The sequence below is a fragment of the Strongylocentrotus purpuratus genome, unplaced genomic scaffold (genome assembly GCF_000002235.5).
Source record: "Strongylocentrotus purpuratus isolate Spur 01 unplaced genomic scaffold, Spur_5.0 spur5_scaffold_7, whole genome shotgun sequence".
Taxonomy (NCBI): domain Eukaryota; kingdom Metazoa; phylum Echinodermata; class Echinoidea; order Camarodonta; family Strongylocentrotidae; genus Strongylocentrotus; species Strongylocentrotus purpuratus.
The window spans coordinates 32,022,299-32,040,594 of NW_022145613.1; the positions used below are offsets into that span (position 1 = coordinate 32,022,299).

The following is an 18,296-nucleotide window of genomic DNA, read 5'->3' on the forward strand; positions in this document are numbered from 1 at the left end:
ACATATTCAAGAAGCTTACGGACTATCATAAATTTTGGTAAGGCATAAATCCTTTCTGCGTTCTGTTGTGTAATAAACACAAATGTACATGTATATGTATGTGGACAGTCACTTGTATTTTAATTTTTTCTTAGATTAATTACAGATTTATATGCCTATTGTTTTTTCAGTAGCCATCATGATCAAGAATTGTAGATTTTTCACAAGAAAACTTTTACTCTCAGCTTCCATATTTTAGATTGAATTAGATGATGATCATTTTACTTTTATCAATTCCAAAAATTCTTGCCAAAATATCTGATGTTTGAAACTAAATTGCATAAACCAATATCAACAGTTTGTACGACACTTGCTCCCGTGACAATTGCTCCACAGTAATTTCCTACCCTTACTGAATTTGCAACCTCGACCTGACCAAACAACCCTTAACATAAAGCAAACCCCAATCGCAACCCTGACCCTTGACTCAAATCTATGACAAAAAACAAATTTGGAGCAAACGTCACCAGAGCAAATGTGGGATTACCATTTAGTGAAGCCCGTTACCCGTGTATCGCACAGAAATATAATCGATATGCCAGTGTAAGAATGTCCAATGCAATAATGACGACAGTAGCAACCGCATACCAAGAGGTGCTACAGAAATAAATTCATAGATGCAAGTTTTAATGGTTTTGGATTGTTATGTTTTCATTTTGTTTATCGTTGTTACATTGCTAATTTTTCAACACTTGGCCTTTCATACTAAGTGGACTGTCAATGCTGCAGCTAAGCCAGGTTAACTTTTAATTGGCCATGTAAGTGGTATATATTTTTTTCTTCAATTCTGTCATGAATCAGAGAATACTTACAAAACATTTTTGGTATTGGATGAATGAATATTTGTGACTCCTTTACAGATGACAAAACTGCACACTAATTTTAAAACATTTTTTTTTTTTTTACAAGTAGCAAACATTTATTATTGGATGGTCAAAGAACATATCTTTGTACATATACATGTAATATATACATAAAACAAATATTATTTACAAAAGGGCTTTAGCCACAAAACCATTAATGAAAGATCAAGTATATCTGGAGGAACGTGAATACTTCTTTTATACATACGGCTACCTTCCATAATAAAGGAAAATAGAATCTGGTACAAAATGCTAATTTATTTACATAGAATATATCATGTACAATATTTTAATTTTCTTTGATTTTGTGTACGGTACAGTTTTGGTACAGTATTGGTCCGTAAGCCAGGCAACGATGCGACAGGCATTTCCTGAACATCCAAAGAACTTACCATTCTATTCTGATATTTTATAACAAAAGACTATACAAGTATCTCAACTAAAAGCTTCAACTTTGTTGTGAAATAAAACCAAACAAATTATCAGTACACTTTTCAGAAAAGTTTCGTGATGAGGGTTTTCATTGGGACAAAATTATCAAAAATTTCATTTCAAAATGTTAATATCTCACAAAACTGTAGGCTTATATCATGTATTATACACTATGTACTATCCATCAAGGCAATCAAAAAGGAACTTTTGACAAATTCTCTCGTATCAAAACATTTTCTCCCACCAAATTACTTCTAAAAGGCTTGTATCGCCGCCCAAATAAATAAACATGTTGGAATCTACAAGATAGTTAAGAGAAAATACGTACATCATGTGCATAATGGACTCCTTTGATAAATAATATCATGAATTCAATAACATCCTAATTAAACACATGATTGCTAAGCAATCCCTCTCAAAAATTCCTGTGGTCTTGTCTCAAACAAACAAGAAAATATGAATCACTCTTCTGAAAGAACAGAAAATCTCTAAATTACACTAATAAAAAAGTTCACATTGAAATAAAGATTGTAAAGGCCTCATGTGAAAGTTTACAGTTTAAAGGGGCATTCATGTGCATTTATGACAAAATACAACTAAAAATTAACAGACAACTTGTATTTCAACCATTTTCAGCAAAAATTGTCTGCTTCTGTTTGATTTTCAGAAAACTTTGCATTTCATCAAACATTTTTTATGCAACGGGACAAATGTCTCCGAGTACAGCACTGATCGGTTATCCAGTTATTTTCTCATCTCTAATAATTGATAATTTATCAAAATGACCACGTAACAACTACTACCGTCAGTTATTGCTTGTTATAGCGATAATCACAGTACTAAAATCTGGTACTTAAAAATTAGAAAGATTTGATGGTGGAAGAAATATGATATTGCTGAGAGACATTAGGTATTGAAGAGATTCAAGCTGTAGATCAGCCCTCCTTCCTCCCTTAAACAAATCAAAGAAAATAAAAATATCTGAATACTATCAATATCTATGGTATCATTTTATTGAACATGATTATTCTCAAAAGTGTATACGTTAACATAAAAACATATAAATCAAATGCCATATACTGGATGAAGGATGGAAAGAATTATATATTTTGTAGGACTACATAAAGCATTACAAGAAATTTTTTTGAAGTCATTCCTAACTTACAACGACTTGAACTTATTCCAATATTGATTACCTAATGATGAGAACCACTTGCAAAACTATGGAGTTTCTAAACATTTGTACCTTATTAAAGGCAAATCTCTTGCATACACCATTCCATTTTCAGAACTATTTATATCACCAATTCGAAAGTGTGTTGATATTGTGGGGGGAAACGGTTTCAGATATTTTTGTACAGTGTACAAATGGGTTGTGCCTTGCATTCTAAATTCTCTGATCATCATTATCCACATTTGGACATGATGAACGGTCTTAGAATGTTCCAAATATAATCATCTCCAATAATTTGATGCTTATTCTTCTTTCTGGTCTTCTGTCTGTTCAGCTGCTGGCTCCTCCTCTGTGAAAAGAAACAAAAGAGTAGAAGAAATGATTACTCATGAAATCACTTATTAAAACAATAAAAGAAAAAAAGTATGATTCAATTTGAAATGTCATAGAGAATGACAAACCAAACTTATACAAGTGTTGATGCAGTCATCTTCTTCTCGAGTTGCTACACAAGCCAGGTCCAGTGGAGGATGCAGGATCTGGCTGTGGTGTTGAAACCCTCTAGGTCTTTGGGGGTACAGGGTTCTGGGAGGAGGGGCCAGACTAAAAGATGTTTCATCATCTGTTCCTCACACAGTTGCATATATAGTTTGCCATCTTTACTATAGTCCCATGTATGCATGAGGAATTTGCATCATCGTGTTCCAGTCTGAAGGCAATTTAGACATGCAGGTGAGCTATATGCCTCACTTGAACCCGAAGGCAGAGATTCGCTGGGTCCAAAGGAAAGCTTGTGGGGCACTGACTGAAGGTGATTGGCTTACAGGTTTATCCTTTAGTTTAAATCACTGGCAGAGTCATCATGGGCTTATTAAGTAGAGTGGAGAAAACTGTGTCTTGATTATAGTGATGCAGTTATAAAAGAAACCATCTCAAAGTTCTTTAAGATTCATGCATTCTGTGCCAATTAGGCCTCTGAAAAACAGTGTATGATATACTGACACTAATGAAACATTTTTCATGCAACTCCATATGTACAGGTATATCATATGTTGATAGCAAGAAGAGCATTAACTCTGTATTGGTGATCTCATGCCTTTCTGGCTCTTAACACATTATATACATACAGTACATTGCAGTATATTGGCCGAATACAAAACACATGTTCACAGCATGAGCCAGATGACCATATCTGAACTTCTTTAAACATCATTTGTCATACATGCATTTTGAAAATTCTTTAAGCTCAAAATTGGATGAAATAAAATTATCAGTACAGCTCTGTAAAAGAGAGAAATATTTGTATGTGCCAGAATTACACACCTTTACTGGTACACATTTTCACAGCAAAAACAATTAATATACCACACTTTACTCCATAATGATTAGTTGAAGGAAACCAGAAGTCTTTTGAGGTATTCGATAACATGCACTACATATTTTGTTGAGCACATGCAAAACATGAGAAATTGAGAGCATACATACAGCATCCTAACTGAAGGGAGAAGAAATTAAAAGGTATAAGTCAATGCTTAAAAGTGGTTTAATAGTTGGTAAAAGGTGGTTAGCTAGCTTACATCTCAAATCTTTGATCACAATATAGCATAGGAATAGTGATAGTATTTCTGCATGCTTTCTCTGTCAAAGTGACGCAGTATGGGTAAGAGACAGGGTTAGAGTTGCGATTAACTTCAGGGTCAGGTTTAGGTTTAGGATTAGGGTAAGGATAGGGTAAAGAGTACCATCCAGGGTGAAAGTGAAAAGTTTGATTAGTATAAGATATTGGCTGCAGAGCAATTGTTGCTGGAGTGGGTGTCATTCAATCGATGATTCTTTGTTGGTTTTGATTTTAGCTCACTTGACTAATCAGACACCTGTGAATTACCTCATAAAAAAAATCATACAGATAGCGAATTTAGCCTGCGGAAGAAACCTGAATTACTAAACTGTGTAGCCCTGCAATATCATGCTATATTTATGATTTTCATGAATACACTTCTTGCCAACTCCATGTGGCACGTCTCTAAAGAGCAAGACCTTTACTGAAACACCGCTGTTAAGTAAACCAATGGGAATGAGAGAATTTAGTAGTCCAAGGGTTATGGTAACTTCCTGACTGTCCACTACCATTACCAAATAAAGATGGCATCCCTCTATATAATGAGATGATTGATGATCATCACCTTTCTCTTTTTTCTCGTCTTCTTTCTCGCTGCCACTCGATGAGCCCCTGCGTAGACCGAAGAGACCGGATCCCCTCCTGCTGCCTTTGCTACTCTTGCTGCTTTTGCTGCTTTTGCTGCTCTTGCTACTCACAGAGGATCTACTACTAGACCTTGATCCTGTTTAATAGGGGGTTTACAGTTCTGTTTTTACCAGTGCCTTGACCCATAATATAGTCCCCAACATTAACCATGGTATTGCTATAGATTTACTATAGCATTTCTCCTAACCTACAGGTTTCAATATCTGAGAGAACTGTTTTGCTCAAGGTTACTAGTTCCTGTAGACTATGGTCTAAAATGTTAATAAAATTAATTTTGGTGAACAGTTTAAGGGCGCATATGGCTCATACTACTTTATTTTATGTAGGAAAAATATTGACTGGACAAGGAAGAAGCATTCAAATATCTGAATGATTCAAGTGGAAATAGGTCTTTTCCAATTACTCTTGCTTCATATGGCAATGATCAATGAAATTAAATAAATTCAGAAATTGTTCTCATTTTTGTTGATACAAAATACTGAGGTTGAAATTTTATTGTTTTAAAAGCATTTCTTCTGAGATCTTTCCTTTCTCTATTTCAAGTACATTTCTTATTACCTGAAATTTCCAATTGATATTTTACAGATTCTGAAAGCAGAATGCTAGTTTTTGTTTTAATATGAATCTATCTTTTCAAAATCCTCATCCTTGTTTCACCATCTTATATATGTCCATGAATAAATAATAGAAAGTTATTTATTTATTTATTTATTTCTGATATTTAGACAGGGTGACTCATAACCAGATGAGGTTTATACAGCCAACATACGAAGCACAGAACAGGTGACAAGTGTGAATTAGCCTCCAATCAACAGGACAGATGAATGCACAAATAAGACAACAAGAACAATGGTTCCAGAGTTGGTGTCTAATGCTAATGGCCTATATTTGTGAAAATATTTCCTAGAAGTATTTCAGAGCCTTAATTCTTACATTATGAGCTAGAGGCTAATGCAACTGCATTTTCCAAAATTGGTCTTATATGTACTTCATGATCATGTTTGAAAGAGATGAATATAGAGCACACGTATCATACACAGAAGCTGTGCTGATCAAAGTGTACTTACAAGCAATGAGAAATGTTATAATTAAAAAACATATTGAAATTGATATTTTTCATGGATATCTCTGAATATTGAAATATTATTCTAGCTTTTACAGGCCACAATTTTTGAAAAAAATGATTTCAACAAAAGCAAAAAAGAAATTTGGCAAGAGAAAGAGAAAAATAAAATATGCAGCATATTTCATGAAAACTCGAATCGACGAGTATTTTCTACTGGGCAGAATATTTGCACAATGTCACTGACATATTTCATAGAAAATACCACCATATGCACTAAAGGATTGAATACCAGTATGTTCTCACTTCAAATTATTTACAAAAGAATACTTTTTGCAAGTCCCAATGTTATGTAACCATATCAACAAAAGGCACAACTTTAAAGAAAGAGTGGAATGAAATGAACAATCTATTATATCACAGAACATGGTTTACCACTGTTAGCATCATCAAAGAGAAAATAAATATATGCATATGAAAGAACCGGTACCACTTTCCCAATGGAATTAAATGCAGAATGTAAATGCTGAAAAACAGAGAGATGACAAGCGCATATAAGCCTTGAGATAACCAGACTTAAGACATCTGCATTAAATGACTTGAGATAGAGCAAAGAAGGCTGCAAGAAAATCATGATGCAAATAAAATGTTGGTAAGCAAAATAAATATACCCTTCACCGCTTGTTAGCAATGGTAGCAATCCAGCCAAGACCATGAACAAAAACACCATGTATGATGACAAAGGCGACATGAGGCTTGGTGGGGTAGGAGAGGGTTAAGGGGGAGGAGGAGATGAATGCACTTCTAGCTTTGCTTTGACGATGCATTGATGAATGAGGCAAGGGAGGGGGGAGCTGGAATGAGATGCAATGTTTGATTACAGAGACAAGCAGGCCACCATAAGCACAAATCTTGGACAAGGAATTGTTTTCACCATCTCGACGCTGCTGTATATCTTCCTCCTCTTTCTCCTCCTTTTTCTGTGCCTCCTGAACTTCATCTTTTTGCTGATTATCGCCCTCCTGCTTCTCTTTGTTTGGTTTTAAAATCTCCTTCTCCTCTTCTTTAGGTTTGACAGTCTCCTGTTCATCTTTTTTGTCTTGTGTCGTCTGCTGTTCATACTGTCCTTCTTTCTCAGCACCACGGCGGGATAGCTGTTGTTCTGTGTTGTTAGTTTCATGGAGTTTATTGTGCATTCAATGTTAATTTAAGATATGAATGCTACATGTACGTATATATATTCCCAGAACATGCACTGATATAATTAATTGATAATAAAATGTGCATGCTAAAATAATGTACTAATGACATCAATTGTCTATACATTAAGTCCGTCATTCATACGATAACAACAAGAAATAGCTGAATGAAATAGGCGTAATTTGAAGTAGACTTAGCCTGAATAACTTTGCGCCATAATTTCAATTCTATTCAGTTCAACCCCCGTCATCCACCATGCTACTTCTGTCAAACCATAGTTTATGGCACTAAATCATGTAATACTTTATACATCATGTCACTCTTTAAGATTACATACCGTCTTCCTTTGTTTCCTCAACTTCCTTCTCCTTCTCCTTCTCCTCCTGCGTCTCCTTCTCTCCCTCCTCCTCTTGTAGGACGTCTCCTTCAGCCTCCTTGTCCTTGATCCCTTGCACGATCTTTTCATTTAGGTCCTCCAAGGCACTGGCAATGGCCTTCTGCGCTGGCTCGTCTCCTTGAACCTTGGCCATGTCGAGGGATCTCTCAAAGGAATCGATGGCCTCTTGCAGGTCTCCAAGTTTGACTGTGAATTCAAGCAGATGATTGGTTATGATTATGGAGGCAGAAATGTGCTTATGATCTTTTATGACTTGTAGTAGCTTAGATTTGTTTTTAAAACTATTAAAGACCGTCTGTACTAGTTTGGTCAGGAGGGATAAGACCTCCCTGCATGGTCACTGACTGGTGGTTATCTCATCAAATCAGCTCTCAATTAACATAAGAAAAGGGGATCATGGGGTACCAACAGGCACCAATTAGGCATTGTTTGCTATATAGGGGGTGCAAGTAGCTATAAGTAGTACAGTGAGGCTTTAACATACCACTCACTATTAAACATAAATAATACCACATTTCTTCAGAGCACCAACCCTGGAATTCACACCTACCTTCAGATTGTGCGATGAGAACACTGGCATTGAGCTGCCAGACGTCATCCCCGGCTTCCTGGGCGGCCTGAAGACTCTTCTGACCGCAGTCCCTCGCTTCCTGGAAGTCTCCCAGCTCTAGATGACATCGTCCAATCTCATGGTACAACCATGTGCCTTCCAGGGCAGACTTGACCAGTGGAAGCTTCTCCGTCCAGTTCGCGACTGCTTCGGTAAACTTGCCGATGCGAGCATAGACGCGACCAAGGTTGTCGAGCGCTCTTGACCTGCCCTCGTCATTTTCACTATGAGATGGATAAGAGGATGAACAAGATAATGAATAATTTTAGGTTCTCTACCATGAAATAAAAAAATGAGGACAATTTTGCATAAGGTTACAATATGAATAACATGATTAAATTTCATGCTAAGCAAATGAGACAGTCAGAGAAATTACCTTTTGGTATGAAAATTCATTAAGTGAAGTAGTCAGCAAGTTTTATTCATAATAATTAGTGACTCATAGCAGCTCTACTTTATCATGTACATTTATATGCAAATTATTCATTGAAATATAATATAGATTATACAATAATATTTCAATCAATTCATACCAGCATACGAAAAGAAAAGAAAAAGAAATAGTTAATTGCTATAAGCCTGGTTGCGCAATAAAACAAGATAGTGATGCTAAAGACTGACAGCTGCAAACAGAAATCAAATCCTCCAATCAAACACAAAATCAGATAGTGTCCAATTTGGTCATACATGACGAAAGTATTTAAATTACTTGCTATCACCATTTTATATCTTCAACTGGGGCCCGTTTCACAAAGCCTTTTTTCAATGACAAATGACAAAAATCAGTGACAAATGTGCTGATAACCAATCAGAAGCAAGGATTACAGTAGCTTATAACAAAAAACTGTCATTGGCACTGATGACAATTTTTGTGAAATGCCCCCCTGGACCTACCTTTGTGTGGAGAGGTCGAGGTCTTTCTGATGGTTCTGCTCTGCATCGGGCATCTTACCAAGGTCCAGGTAAGCGTTACCCAGACAGCTGTGAAGGTTGGCGATGAAGTCTTGCTTCTCGGGGACGTCGTTCTCTGACCAGCTTTCAACGTTCCTGAGGACCTTCTGGGCTTGCCTGAGAGCGTCACGAGGTCTGTTGTCAGCCAGTGCTGCAGGGGTAGAAAGCAAGGGAGACATGTTTTTATTAAACGGCTGGTGAAGCTAGGTACATGTAGATGTATTTACTGTAAATCTTTAGCCATTCCTACTCTCGTTTAAGACAGATTTGAATGAAAATTTTTAGGCAATATAAAAGGAAGCCATTAAGTTCGAGAGCTACTTTTAGGGACTATTTGAGTATTATGTGCTATACAAGACATGGCTTTTATTATACACTAGATTACGTCTATATCCTCATCAATTCATTGATCAACGCAGTCACTTGTGATTCATTTATGATAATTCTCATTCGTTTTTCTTTCCTTTAAAAAATAGGTAATAGATTCAGGTACTATTCCACGATTTCAGGCAAGCAATTATGCACAGCCGTGCAGGGGTAGAGGTATATGTGAGGGCAAATATATGTACTGCTATACACATTCAGGAGTACCTTTACTCTGTGTGAGACTAATTTTGGGATTCACCACTGATGACTTGACAAACCTTAAATTGTCTCCTTTTTCATAATGAAGTACAGATTTACACATTTTTATTTTCATAGACAAATGATGCCTGTCTTCCTTCATCAACAATCTTTTGATCTGAATACTGTTATGCACCTACCACAGTCAACCCAAGGGTTTTGCAAAACACATGTACACATGCTTATCTCATGTGGATAGATCATAGTCATGATCACATTCAGATTCATTATAAGGACATTATTATTATTATTATTACCTGCATCAATTTCTTCAAGGTTCTTGAGTATATACTTGGCAGGATCGGCTGGTTGTTGCTTGTTCTTCTCTCGTGCCCCTTTGGCCTCTTCCTTCTCTCTCTTCCTGGCATACATGGGTTTCTGTTGCCTCCAGAACTCTGTCCTGGTGTCCAGGTACTGAAGACCCTCGTTGACTAGATCGTAGATCCGGTTACCGCTGTCTGTATCTGATCTTGTCAGGTCTGGACAGTAAACAAAATGAAATTCACACATGTTAAAATAGGACTGCAATAAATAAATGAAGTAATTGGTGTTCATATACCACTAGTGACGATAGTAATTTAAGTGTGTATACATTGTAATTGTGTGTTTGTTTCACCCGACTGCTAAGAAAGCATGTGTACGCTTGTAAGTAACCAACTAGGGGACCAACAGCTTTAAGTCCTCTCCAAGGGACTTAGTAATGAGGATTAATACCTTACCAAAGGGCACTAGCGCTTTGACTTTTTTTTAAAACCCAATACCTCCCATTTACGAGACCACTGCTCTACCACTGAGCCATTGCACCTCCTTGTAAAAGGATGAACATTTGTACATTAATCCATAATTGAGCAAACTGATTTACTGCCATAATATACATATTCCCATTTTGTCTCAATTCAGGAACTCATTAAAAAAACTATAATGATGGTATTTAGTAAATAGATAACATTGACCAGCTCACATTCTTGACGAGATATAGGGCTATAAGGAACTTGATATAAACATTTGCACTCATCTATGACTTGAGCAATATGAATGAACTCAGGCACTATAGTCTCATATGCCCCTCTGGGCAAGGCAATGTCATACAAATGCTTGCACAAACTGCCTTTTACCTTCATCTCTGAGTAGCCTGTCAAGGTATTCCTTATCAGCGTAGAGCTCTCCTAAAAGTTGCTTTGCCGTCTTCTTTTCAGCAGCCGTCTGATCAGGTTTGGCTGGTCTTTTCTTCTTGTTCTCTTGTTGCTTTGCCATGGGTTTACTGTAGCCCATCCTTGCTGGTTTTTTAGTCTTAACCTGGAGTTGACAAAGAGGAAGCGAGAACAGATGAACAATAGTAAGTAGCACAGAATTCTAAATGTGAGCAATTTAGTGAAATTATAAATTCATTTTTATTTCGATGTTCGGGACATTTTGGCATAACTTGTTCATGAATTAGAAATTATTTCATAGATTCCAAGGATTACAGCTACAGAAGTAAAAAAATTATAAAGATCATGGTTTAATCTACTCAACAACCATAACCTTCACTTATAGTTTACCAGGAAGAAAACTACCCAACACTCTTATATTCGCTTTATTTTACATACATACATACTTTTTTTTCCTCTTAAAGCTTGTTCACATATCACATAACACGATAAACCACTGCATTTCCTGTCTTTCATTTAAGTGACATTTTATAAGCTTAAAGGTAAAGACCAGTATTGGAAATGCCCCAATTTCAAAAAAGGAAATGGAAGCTCTCATTACCAATCATGTGAAAGAATATGTTTTGACTAATACATGATGATAAAAAATTTGCCGGGAAATCGCCTACTAATTCATATATTTGGTAAATTTGTTTCTCTCATGGTCTGTGAGAGATATAGGGTAGTCCCATATACATCTTTCTGTATATAGTGCTTGTAACTTTACGAAGAATGGGCCAAATTTCTTATCATTTTGATATGATTCCAGAACCTTGCAGATGCTAGATGCTAGATGATCAACCTTTTCTGATCGATTCCACAACGTTTCTTTCACAATGCAATCGCATGACCAGAACTGGTCTTTATCTTTAATATGCTTCACATTGCTGTATCTTATAACAGACACGTATTGAATACATGCAGGATCTTTCTTGCATGCATACACTTTCTTTCATCACCACTTGCCACTCATTTTAAAACATAAACAATGAAAGCCACCTTGGTTTGTATTGGCACCTTGGCAGCATATGTAAACTGGCCATCAGATAACATCTTCATCTATCATTCATTAAAGGAAAGTAATAAAATACGCCGGTATAGCTTACCTCATCTTGCTTATTGAAGAAAGATAAATCCCCTTTGTTTTCTAGTTTTACCTTTGAAGGACCTGATGAAACAAAAAAAATGGATAAACACAAACATTAGGTAGCTAAAACTTCTATTTACTCTCTAAGGCGGCATGCAATAAAAAGAGAAAGTAAAATCACCAAATACTTTTAAATGAAAACTACATGTACATGTACACTTTGTGTGCACATCTTTTCACTCAACTGTTCGTAATCGGGGCAGCGCCAGGAGCGTCACAACGCGACAGATATGTGCGCTATATAAGAAGCCACCATTATTATTATTATTATTATTACAGGTGTGGTTGTTCTGAGCATACCAGGAGCTTTTGCAACGTAGAAGATTACAGCTGCATAGTTTCTGCACTTTATAAAATTCATATCATCGATAAAATCATTAACCAACAAATATTTCCGTACTTCCTATCGAGTTGTCAATTGCTTCTTGTGCTTTCTGGATGCCTAGACGGAATTCTTGGAGCTCTGGTCTTAATTTGTTGCCACGGTGATAGAAGACGAGGGCCATCTCAAAGTCTCCCATCTGATAGAGGGCTTCTGCTTTCTGGAACAAACCCTGTCAATGAAAACAAAGAACAAACAATATGTGTACTGTAAATGGGGAAAAACTCAAGAAGAAACAAAATTGATGCCTCTATCAAAGTTTCTACCTTTTAACAATCAAATAGAAGATTGGAATGGAGATTCTGCATGGTATTTCTCCAAGCGTTTGCATAATTTTGTTTAATGCTACATGCACTATGGTATTACATGTCCTTATTTGAAATGTATAAATTCACTGCTAATTATTAAACATTCCAGTGTGGCAGCCTATAATCTTTAAATATTCTTTACTATCTAAACGCCTATGGACATAAAGCAAGAGAGTATGACAGTTGATAATACTCAGATGCCTGACAAATACTTTCAAGGTCGATCTAAAGTCCGTTTGTTACGTACCTTGATATATTTCTCATCATCTGAGAGTGAAGCCTCTGAATCTTTCAGTGCTTGCTTGGAGTCACCGAGTTGGAGGTAGCACTTGGATCGGGCAACCAGGCAGTTCTTGTCTGTGGGTTCAATTTCTAAGGCCTACATTGAAATATAGAAAAAAAATGATAGCGAAATTAGACATTTATTGCACAACATGTGAATAACTATTCTAGATGACATGGTACATGTACACATAAAATAAGAATTATAGATTGTTAAGTTCCATAGTAAGTCTACATATAGTTTGAGTCAACCTCAATATTATTTTCTTTTTTACAAAAAGATAATTGCAATCACATTCATTTGAGATTGAAGCTATCGCCCCACGTAGATTTTGATACAGTAACATGAAGTGCCCATCCTACCAAAAACACAATCTCAAGTAATTTTGGAAACACATACAAGGAGTTTTCACAATGTTTGTGAACATCGTGAGCAATGTATTTATTGGGAAAGTCAATTACAGATACAATTTCATTCTGTTTATTATAGGCCTCTTTGTGAAGAGAATGTACAAGTAACAACTGTGTTACAAGTAAATAAACCTAAACTTGGACATAAACATAGAGTAAATCGAACATATCTTAAAATCTAATCCTCAAAATGGATTTGTTCTAATATAACGTGAGAGCTAAGCACTGTGACTTCAATATGTACATTCAGCTTACACACACACACACAACACATAGGCACATACTAAATTATAGCCCTCCATGGCACGTTTGTAATCTCTCTTTCTCATGTGATCCTCCGCCTCTCCAATGTAAGACTGCAGGAGCTTCAGCTGCTCCTCCCGCTCCTTCTCGGGATCCACGTATTCATCCATGATGGATCTGGGTTCGGACTTTCAATTTCTCCAACAAAATATCCAACTTGAGTACGGCAAAAATCCAAATTTATGTGTAAGCCTATGTCTTACATACAGCAGGCGACCATATTAACTATAGCATGTAGAGCTCCCTTTGAGGTAAGTCATAGCAACAAAGAGTTATGCATATTCATGCCCGGTTAAACCTATGAATATTCATGTATGCTTCAGTGAGTAGGTCCTAACAATAGACAAGGAGTAGAGTATCCCTATAATCTTGATGTAGGAAGGTACCAGCTCAAAGTAGTATTGATTTTAATTACAATGCTTTAATCAATAAGGAGAGGTTGAATCCACTAATTGAGAAGGGAAGGAAAAGCATGCAGCTAAAAAGTTTGCTGGAAATTTAATCAGATAAACAAACACAAAACTGCCAAAGAATATGTAGACCTACCCCTATTTTGTTGCTCTATTTAGCTAGGGATTGAAACTGAAGTGTGTTAAAATAAAATATTTTAACAGATTATTTTTTTCTTCGTACCTTTGGAAGTAAAAGGAAGTTTGCACTAATTGTAAACCATTGGGCATGGGCCATGGCCATGGGTTAAATCATCTAAACGAGGGTAAAACCGTGGGTTAAAAATAAACCTCCTTTGGCTTCGTGAATTTGGGTCAATGTTTTTTATGAATTCTTTCATTTTTTGTTTCTTGCAATCGATATCTACTTCTTCAAGTTCAACTGCAATATCAAAGTTCATTTTGAGAGCGCGCTAACTCCATTGAGATTCTTTGACTTTGTCATTTTTTGCCCCTCTGTTTAGAATTAGAGTATAAAATGATATAGTCTAGGGTCTAGATACGGGATAGGAGAAATCTTGGACATGGCTCGAATACATGTAGCCCAGTGTTCAATGTTTTATTCATTCACTCACTCACCGACTCAGGCTCAGCTCACACAACATTACATTGACATTCACAACACAACAATTTCACAAAAGATGTTAAGATCTCAGTGTTTTCAACTCTCTTCTGTTCATTCAATTTATTATAAACGTTTTTGACCTTGAATCTATGGAAAATTTATGGGATGTCAACTCTAGACTTTTTCCTCTTAATGACCCTCTGCCTCACTTTTTCATCTCATTCTGTGTCATTTCTCTCTGATGTGGCTCACTCTTTATCCTGCCACACACTGAAAATCGCAAAACAACTCACCGTCGTGTAACTTTGTAATGCTTTTTTGTACTCTCCTTGCTTGAAGAGAACATCACCTTCTGCCATATAGATGGCAAAAGATTCTTGGAGAAGTGCATCTCCCTCCATCATTGTGGAAGATGCCAACACTTTCGCTAAAGATGAATAATATCGATTATTTCGGCCCTCTGTCCTTAAGTTTCTTCGATCGAAGGTCCGTCAATCTCCATACAATACACATGCACCGTACGTAAACAATGCATGCAATGCATAACCTGCATTACGTTTACCTTAGCAACGTTACAGAGCATGCGCAATTAGAAAATAATTCTGTTAACGCCATCTCCCGACAAAGTCATTACATTTCCATGAAAAATACTACAAGGCCCCATTTCACAAAACTTGTCATCAGTGACAAATGACAGTTTTTGTTATAATCTTGGTTATCAGCAGTTTTGTCACTGATTTTTGTTTTTGTCATTTAAAAAGGGCTTTGTGAAATGGGTCCCGGATCAAAGAGGTGGGGGATGCAAGTTGTAAAGCACTTTGACCCCCCCCCCCCCCCAAAAAAAAAAAAATAAATAAATAAATAAATAAATAAATAAAAATAAATAATTAATACAAAAATAAAAAATAAAAAATAATTTAAATAGATAAATAAATAAATAAAGATAAAAAATAAATGAATTAAAACAAAATAAATAAATAAATAAATAAATAAAACAAATTAAAAAAAAAAAAAAAAAATTTAAAAATCAGAAACAACCACATCTCCCATTCTTTAAAGACCTAATTAAAAGGGAAGTGTAGGTCAATAGGGGAAACGAAACGAGCAATCAATGATCGCTGCCCAATCTAAAACGAAAATGTATTATTATGCCTTCTTCTTCTTCATATCGGGTCACTACACAAGCCCCGTCCAATAAAGATTGAGTAGTGTGTTTGAAGGATTCACAGATTTTCATCTGACAGGGACCGCGACGTGAACGCTCCTTCATTGGCTCCTTCAATGCATAAGCTTGTTATAAAAATCGAAGTAGGTAATCACAGACCTACAGTCCACAAAAACATATTCGTCAAAATATGAAGTTCTATAGAACTTCATATTTTGGCCTATAAGCCGCCTGCAATAACCTAAGAATACATTTTAAAACGTGAAAAAAATGTGTGTTTGGTTGGGACGACGGGTCAGGCCCAAAACATGAATAATTGTGCTTAGTACTGCTTTCTGTGCTTTCAAAAACATGATTTTGATATTATTGTTACTATTTTCATTGTTTTCATTGTGACTATTATTACTATTATTATCATTATTAATATAATTATGATACAAATTAAAATCTTTTTTGTTATTATTCCTGAACAAAATGCATCTTGCTTCTCAAACACAAAACATTGTCAAAAGTACCTGCCGATATGATAGTATAACGATGATTAGTGTCGCTTTTACAAACTTATTATTGGCCTCTGTTCCCATTCCCTCCCCTATCCCCACTACACTCGGTGATGACGGTGACATCCATTATCTTCTCTATCCCGTCTCTCTCTCTCTCTCTCTCTCTCTCTCTCTCATTATCTCTCTCTCTCTCCCCCTCCCCTTCTCCCCTATCCCTCTTTGGCCATTCAACCTCACCAGTTTTTTTTTAATTCCCAGATCGACCCCCCCCCCCTCCCTCCTTCTTCCTCCCACACATTTACACACACCCTCACTCTGAGTGCGCCTCTGTTATGGTCGGCCTCGACCACCTTTACGGCCGCATTGACATGAACACAAATTAACTCTGAATCATCTCTAAGCTGAATGTTCTTCTATTGAAAGTAATGTTTGCAGAAGCCAAAGAAGGCATTGTTATTTGCTCCACTTCTCTATTTCTTTTTTTTTTTAATCCCTTTTGCAAATCGCTGTAGGTTCGGATTGACCATGTAATCAGGCCCCTGGTCAGTTTAAGTTTCGTTGTATACGAGGACCGATTCGTCGTCACTTGATTCATACACAGCCTGCCTCCAAACAGTAATAACTAAAAAACTGAATAATCATAATTATTCAAAATGACAAGGAATTTCATATCTCGATTTCTTGAAGAGGAGCCTAGCCAACATCAATAAAGATATGTAGGCCTACAGGGTCAGATCAGATTTTCTTTTTTAAAGAGGGGGTACGCTGAACACAACTAAGGGCCATATTTTAGTCTTGGAGTATAGGTGGTTTTAGAATTTTCATTCAAAAATGGTACAGGTGGTTTTTGCCGCTTGGAATTCTGCATGTATGTATCTATAACTGTTATTGGTTGGTTTGTTTGTTTGTTTTTTAAATTTGTAAGCATACTTTTTTTAATTTTTTACCATAGCAAATAGTGGAATGACACTCTTGGCGCCCCAAATTACTCCGGCTCTATAGCACATCTGTCAGTATGCATCGCCTTTTCATCAGGCACGTACCTTCCAAGTTCGGTTGAACTTTTTTAGACCCCTCCCCAGGACGTCGATCAATTACATGTATGTGCCCCCCCCCCCCAAAAAAAAAACACCAAACTCTGGCTACGGCCCTGCTTTTCATGGAATTATTTCCTGCCAGGTAGGCCTACCCTTTTACCTCTCCTGGGTCGAGCATGGCAAAGGCGTGGCAGGGATTTGAGCCCTAAATAAGTTGTGGTTCACTAAACCACTACACTTTAATCTTAAGTGGTGGTTCGAGGAAGTTTAAGAAAAGAGGGCGCGGCCATTTCTTTAAAAAAAATCTTAAATATAACTTATAAGATCACGCCAAAAGAAAGGGCACCTCTTCGCACCACACCCAATAGGTTTATGCGTTTTTAGCCGAAGTTTAGTTTCTATGTTTTGGGGGCAAACGAACCTTAATTATTAGAGATGCCAGATTTGTCTTAGATAGTACATACTCCGACCTACTACTTTATATCTTCCTATTGTCAACAACACACAACTGCTTCTTTTATAACGATTTAATTGGATTTTAGCGGACATCTTTGATATCATTAAACCCAACAAAGACCCGATTGATCTTTTGTTGAGGTGATTAAGAAGATCCTCGTCATCCTCCCATCCTCACGAAGCTTTGATCCTTCTCAAGTATCATGATCTTGGTGAATCAATAAGACCTGAACGTCCCTTTCTTCGAAATTTTTGGAATTACGTCAATGAGATCTTCAAATTAAAATACGTAATCTGTTATTTCAACGTTAGATGCTGCTTGTAAGTGTTGTTTTTTTGTTTTGTAATATTCTTTATTGTATTCACTCAATAAATAATATTAATTCATACAAATTGTAATATATAACATATTGAAACCAATTACAGAGTACAAAATACATTAATCTCATTTATATTGAATGAATTAATATTGTTATAAC

At 36.3% G+C, this 18,296-nt stretch overlaps 1 protein-coding gene across 2 annotated transcripts; it reads right to left on the bottom strand.

Moving 5' to 3' along the window:
* Window positions 1-929: 929 nt before the first annotated feature.
* LOC581183 (tetratricopeptide repeat protein 25) lies at window positions 930-15,184 on the bottom strand. Of its 2 annotated transcripts, none has more exons than XM_030975027.1 (10): window positions 14,950-15,184; window positions 12,894-13,025; window positions 12,357-12,510; window positions 11,916-11,977; window positions 10,735-10,915; window positions 9,877-10,098; window positions 8,939-9,146; window positions 7,985-8,268; window positions 7,375-7,620; window positions 930-2,857 (listed from the first exon to the last, which is right to left on the bottom strand). In XM_030975027.1, the coding sequence occupies exons 1-10, from the start codon at window positions 15,058-15,060 to the stop codon at window positions 2,811-2,813; spliced, it is 1,647 nt and encodes a 548-aa protein (XP_030830887.1). In that variant the 5' UTR covers window positions 15,061-15,184; the 3' UTR covers window positions 930-2,810. The 2 variants fall into 2 exon arrangements, with proteins under 2 accessions (XP_030830887.1, XP_011670214.1); XM_011671912.2 differs by lacking the exon at window positions 14,950-15,184 and adding an exon at window positions 13,624-13,867.
* Between the last annotated feature and the right edge of the window lie 3,112 nt (window positions 15,185-18,296).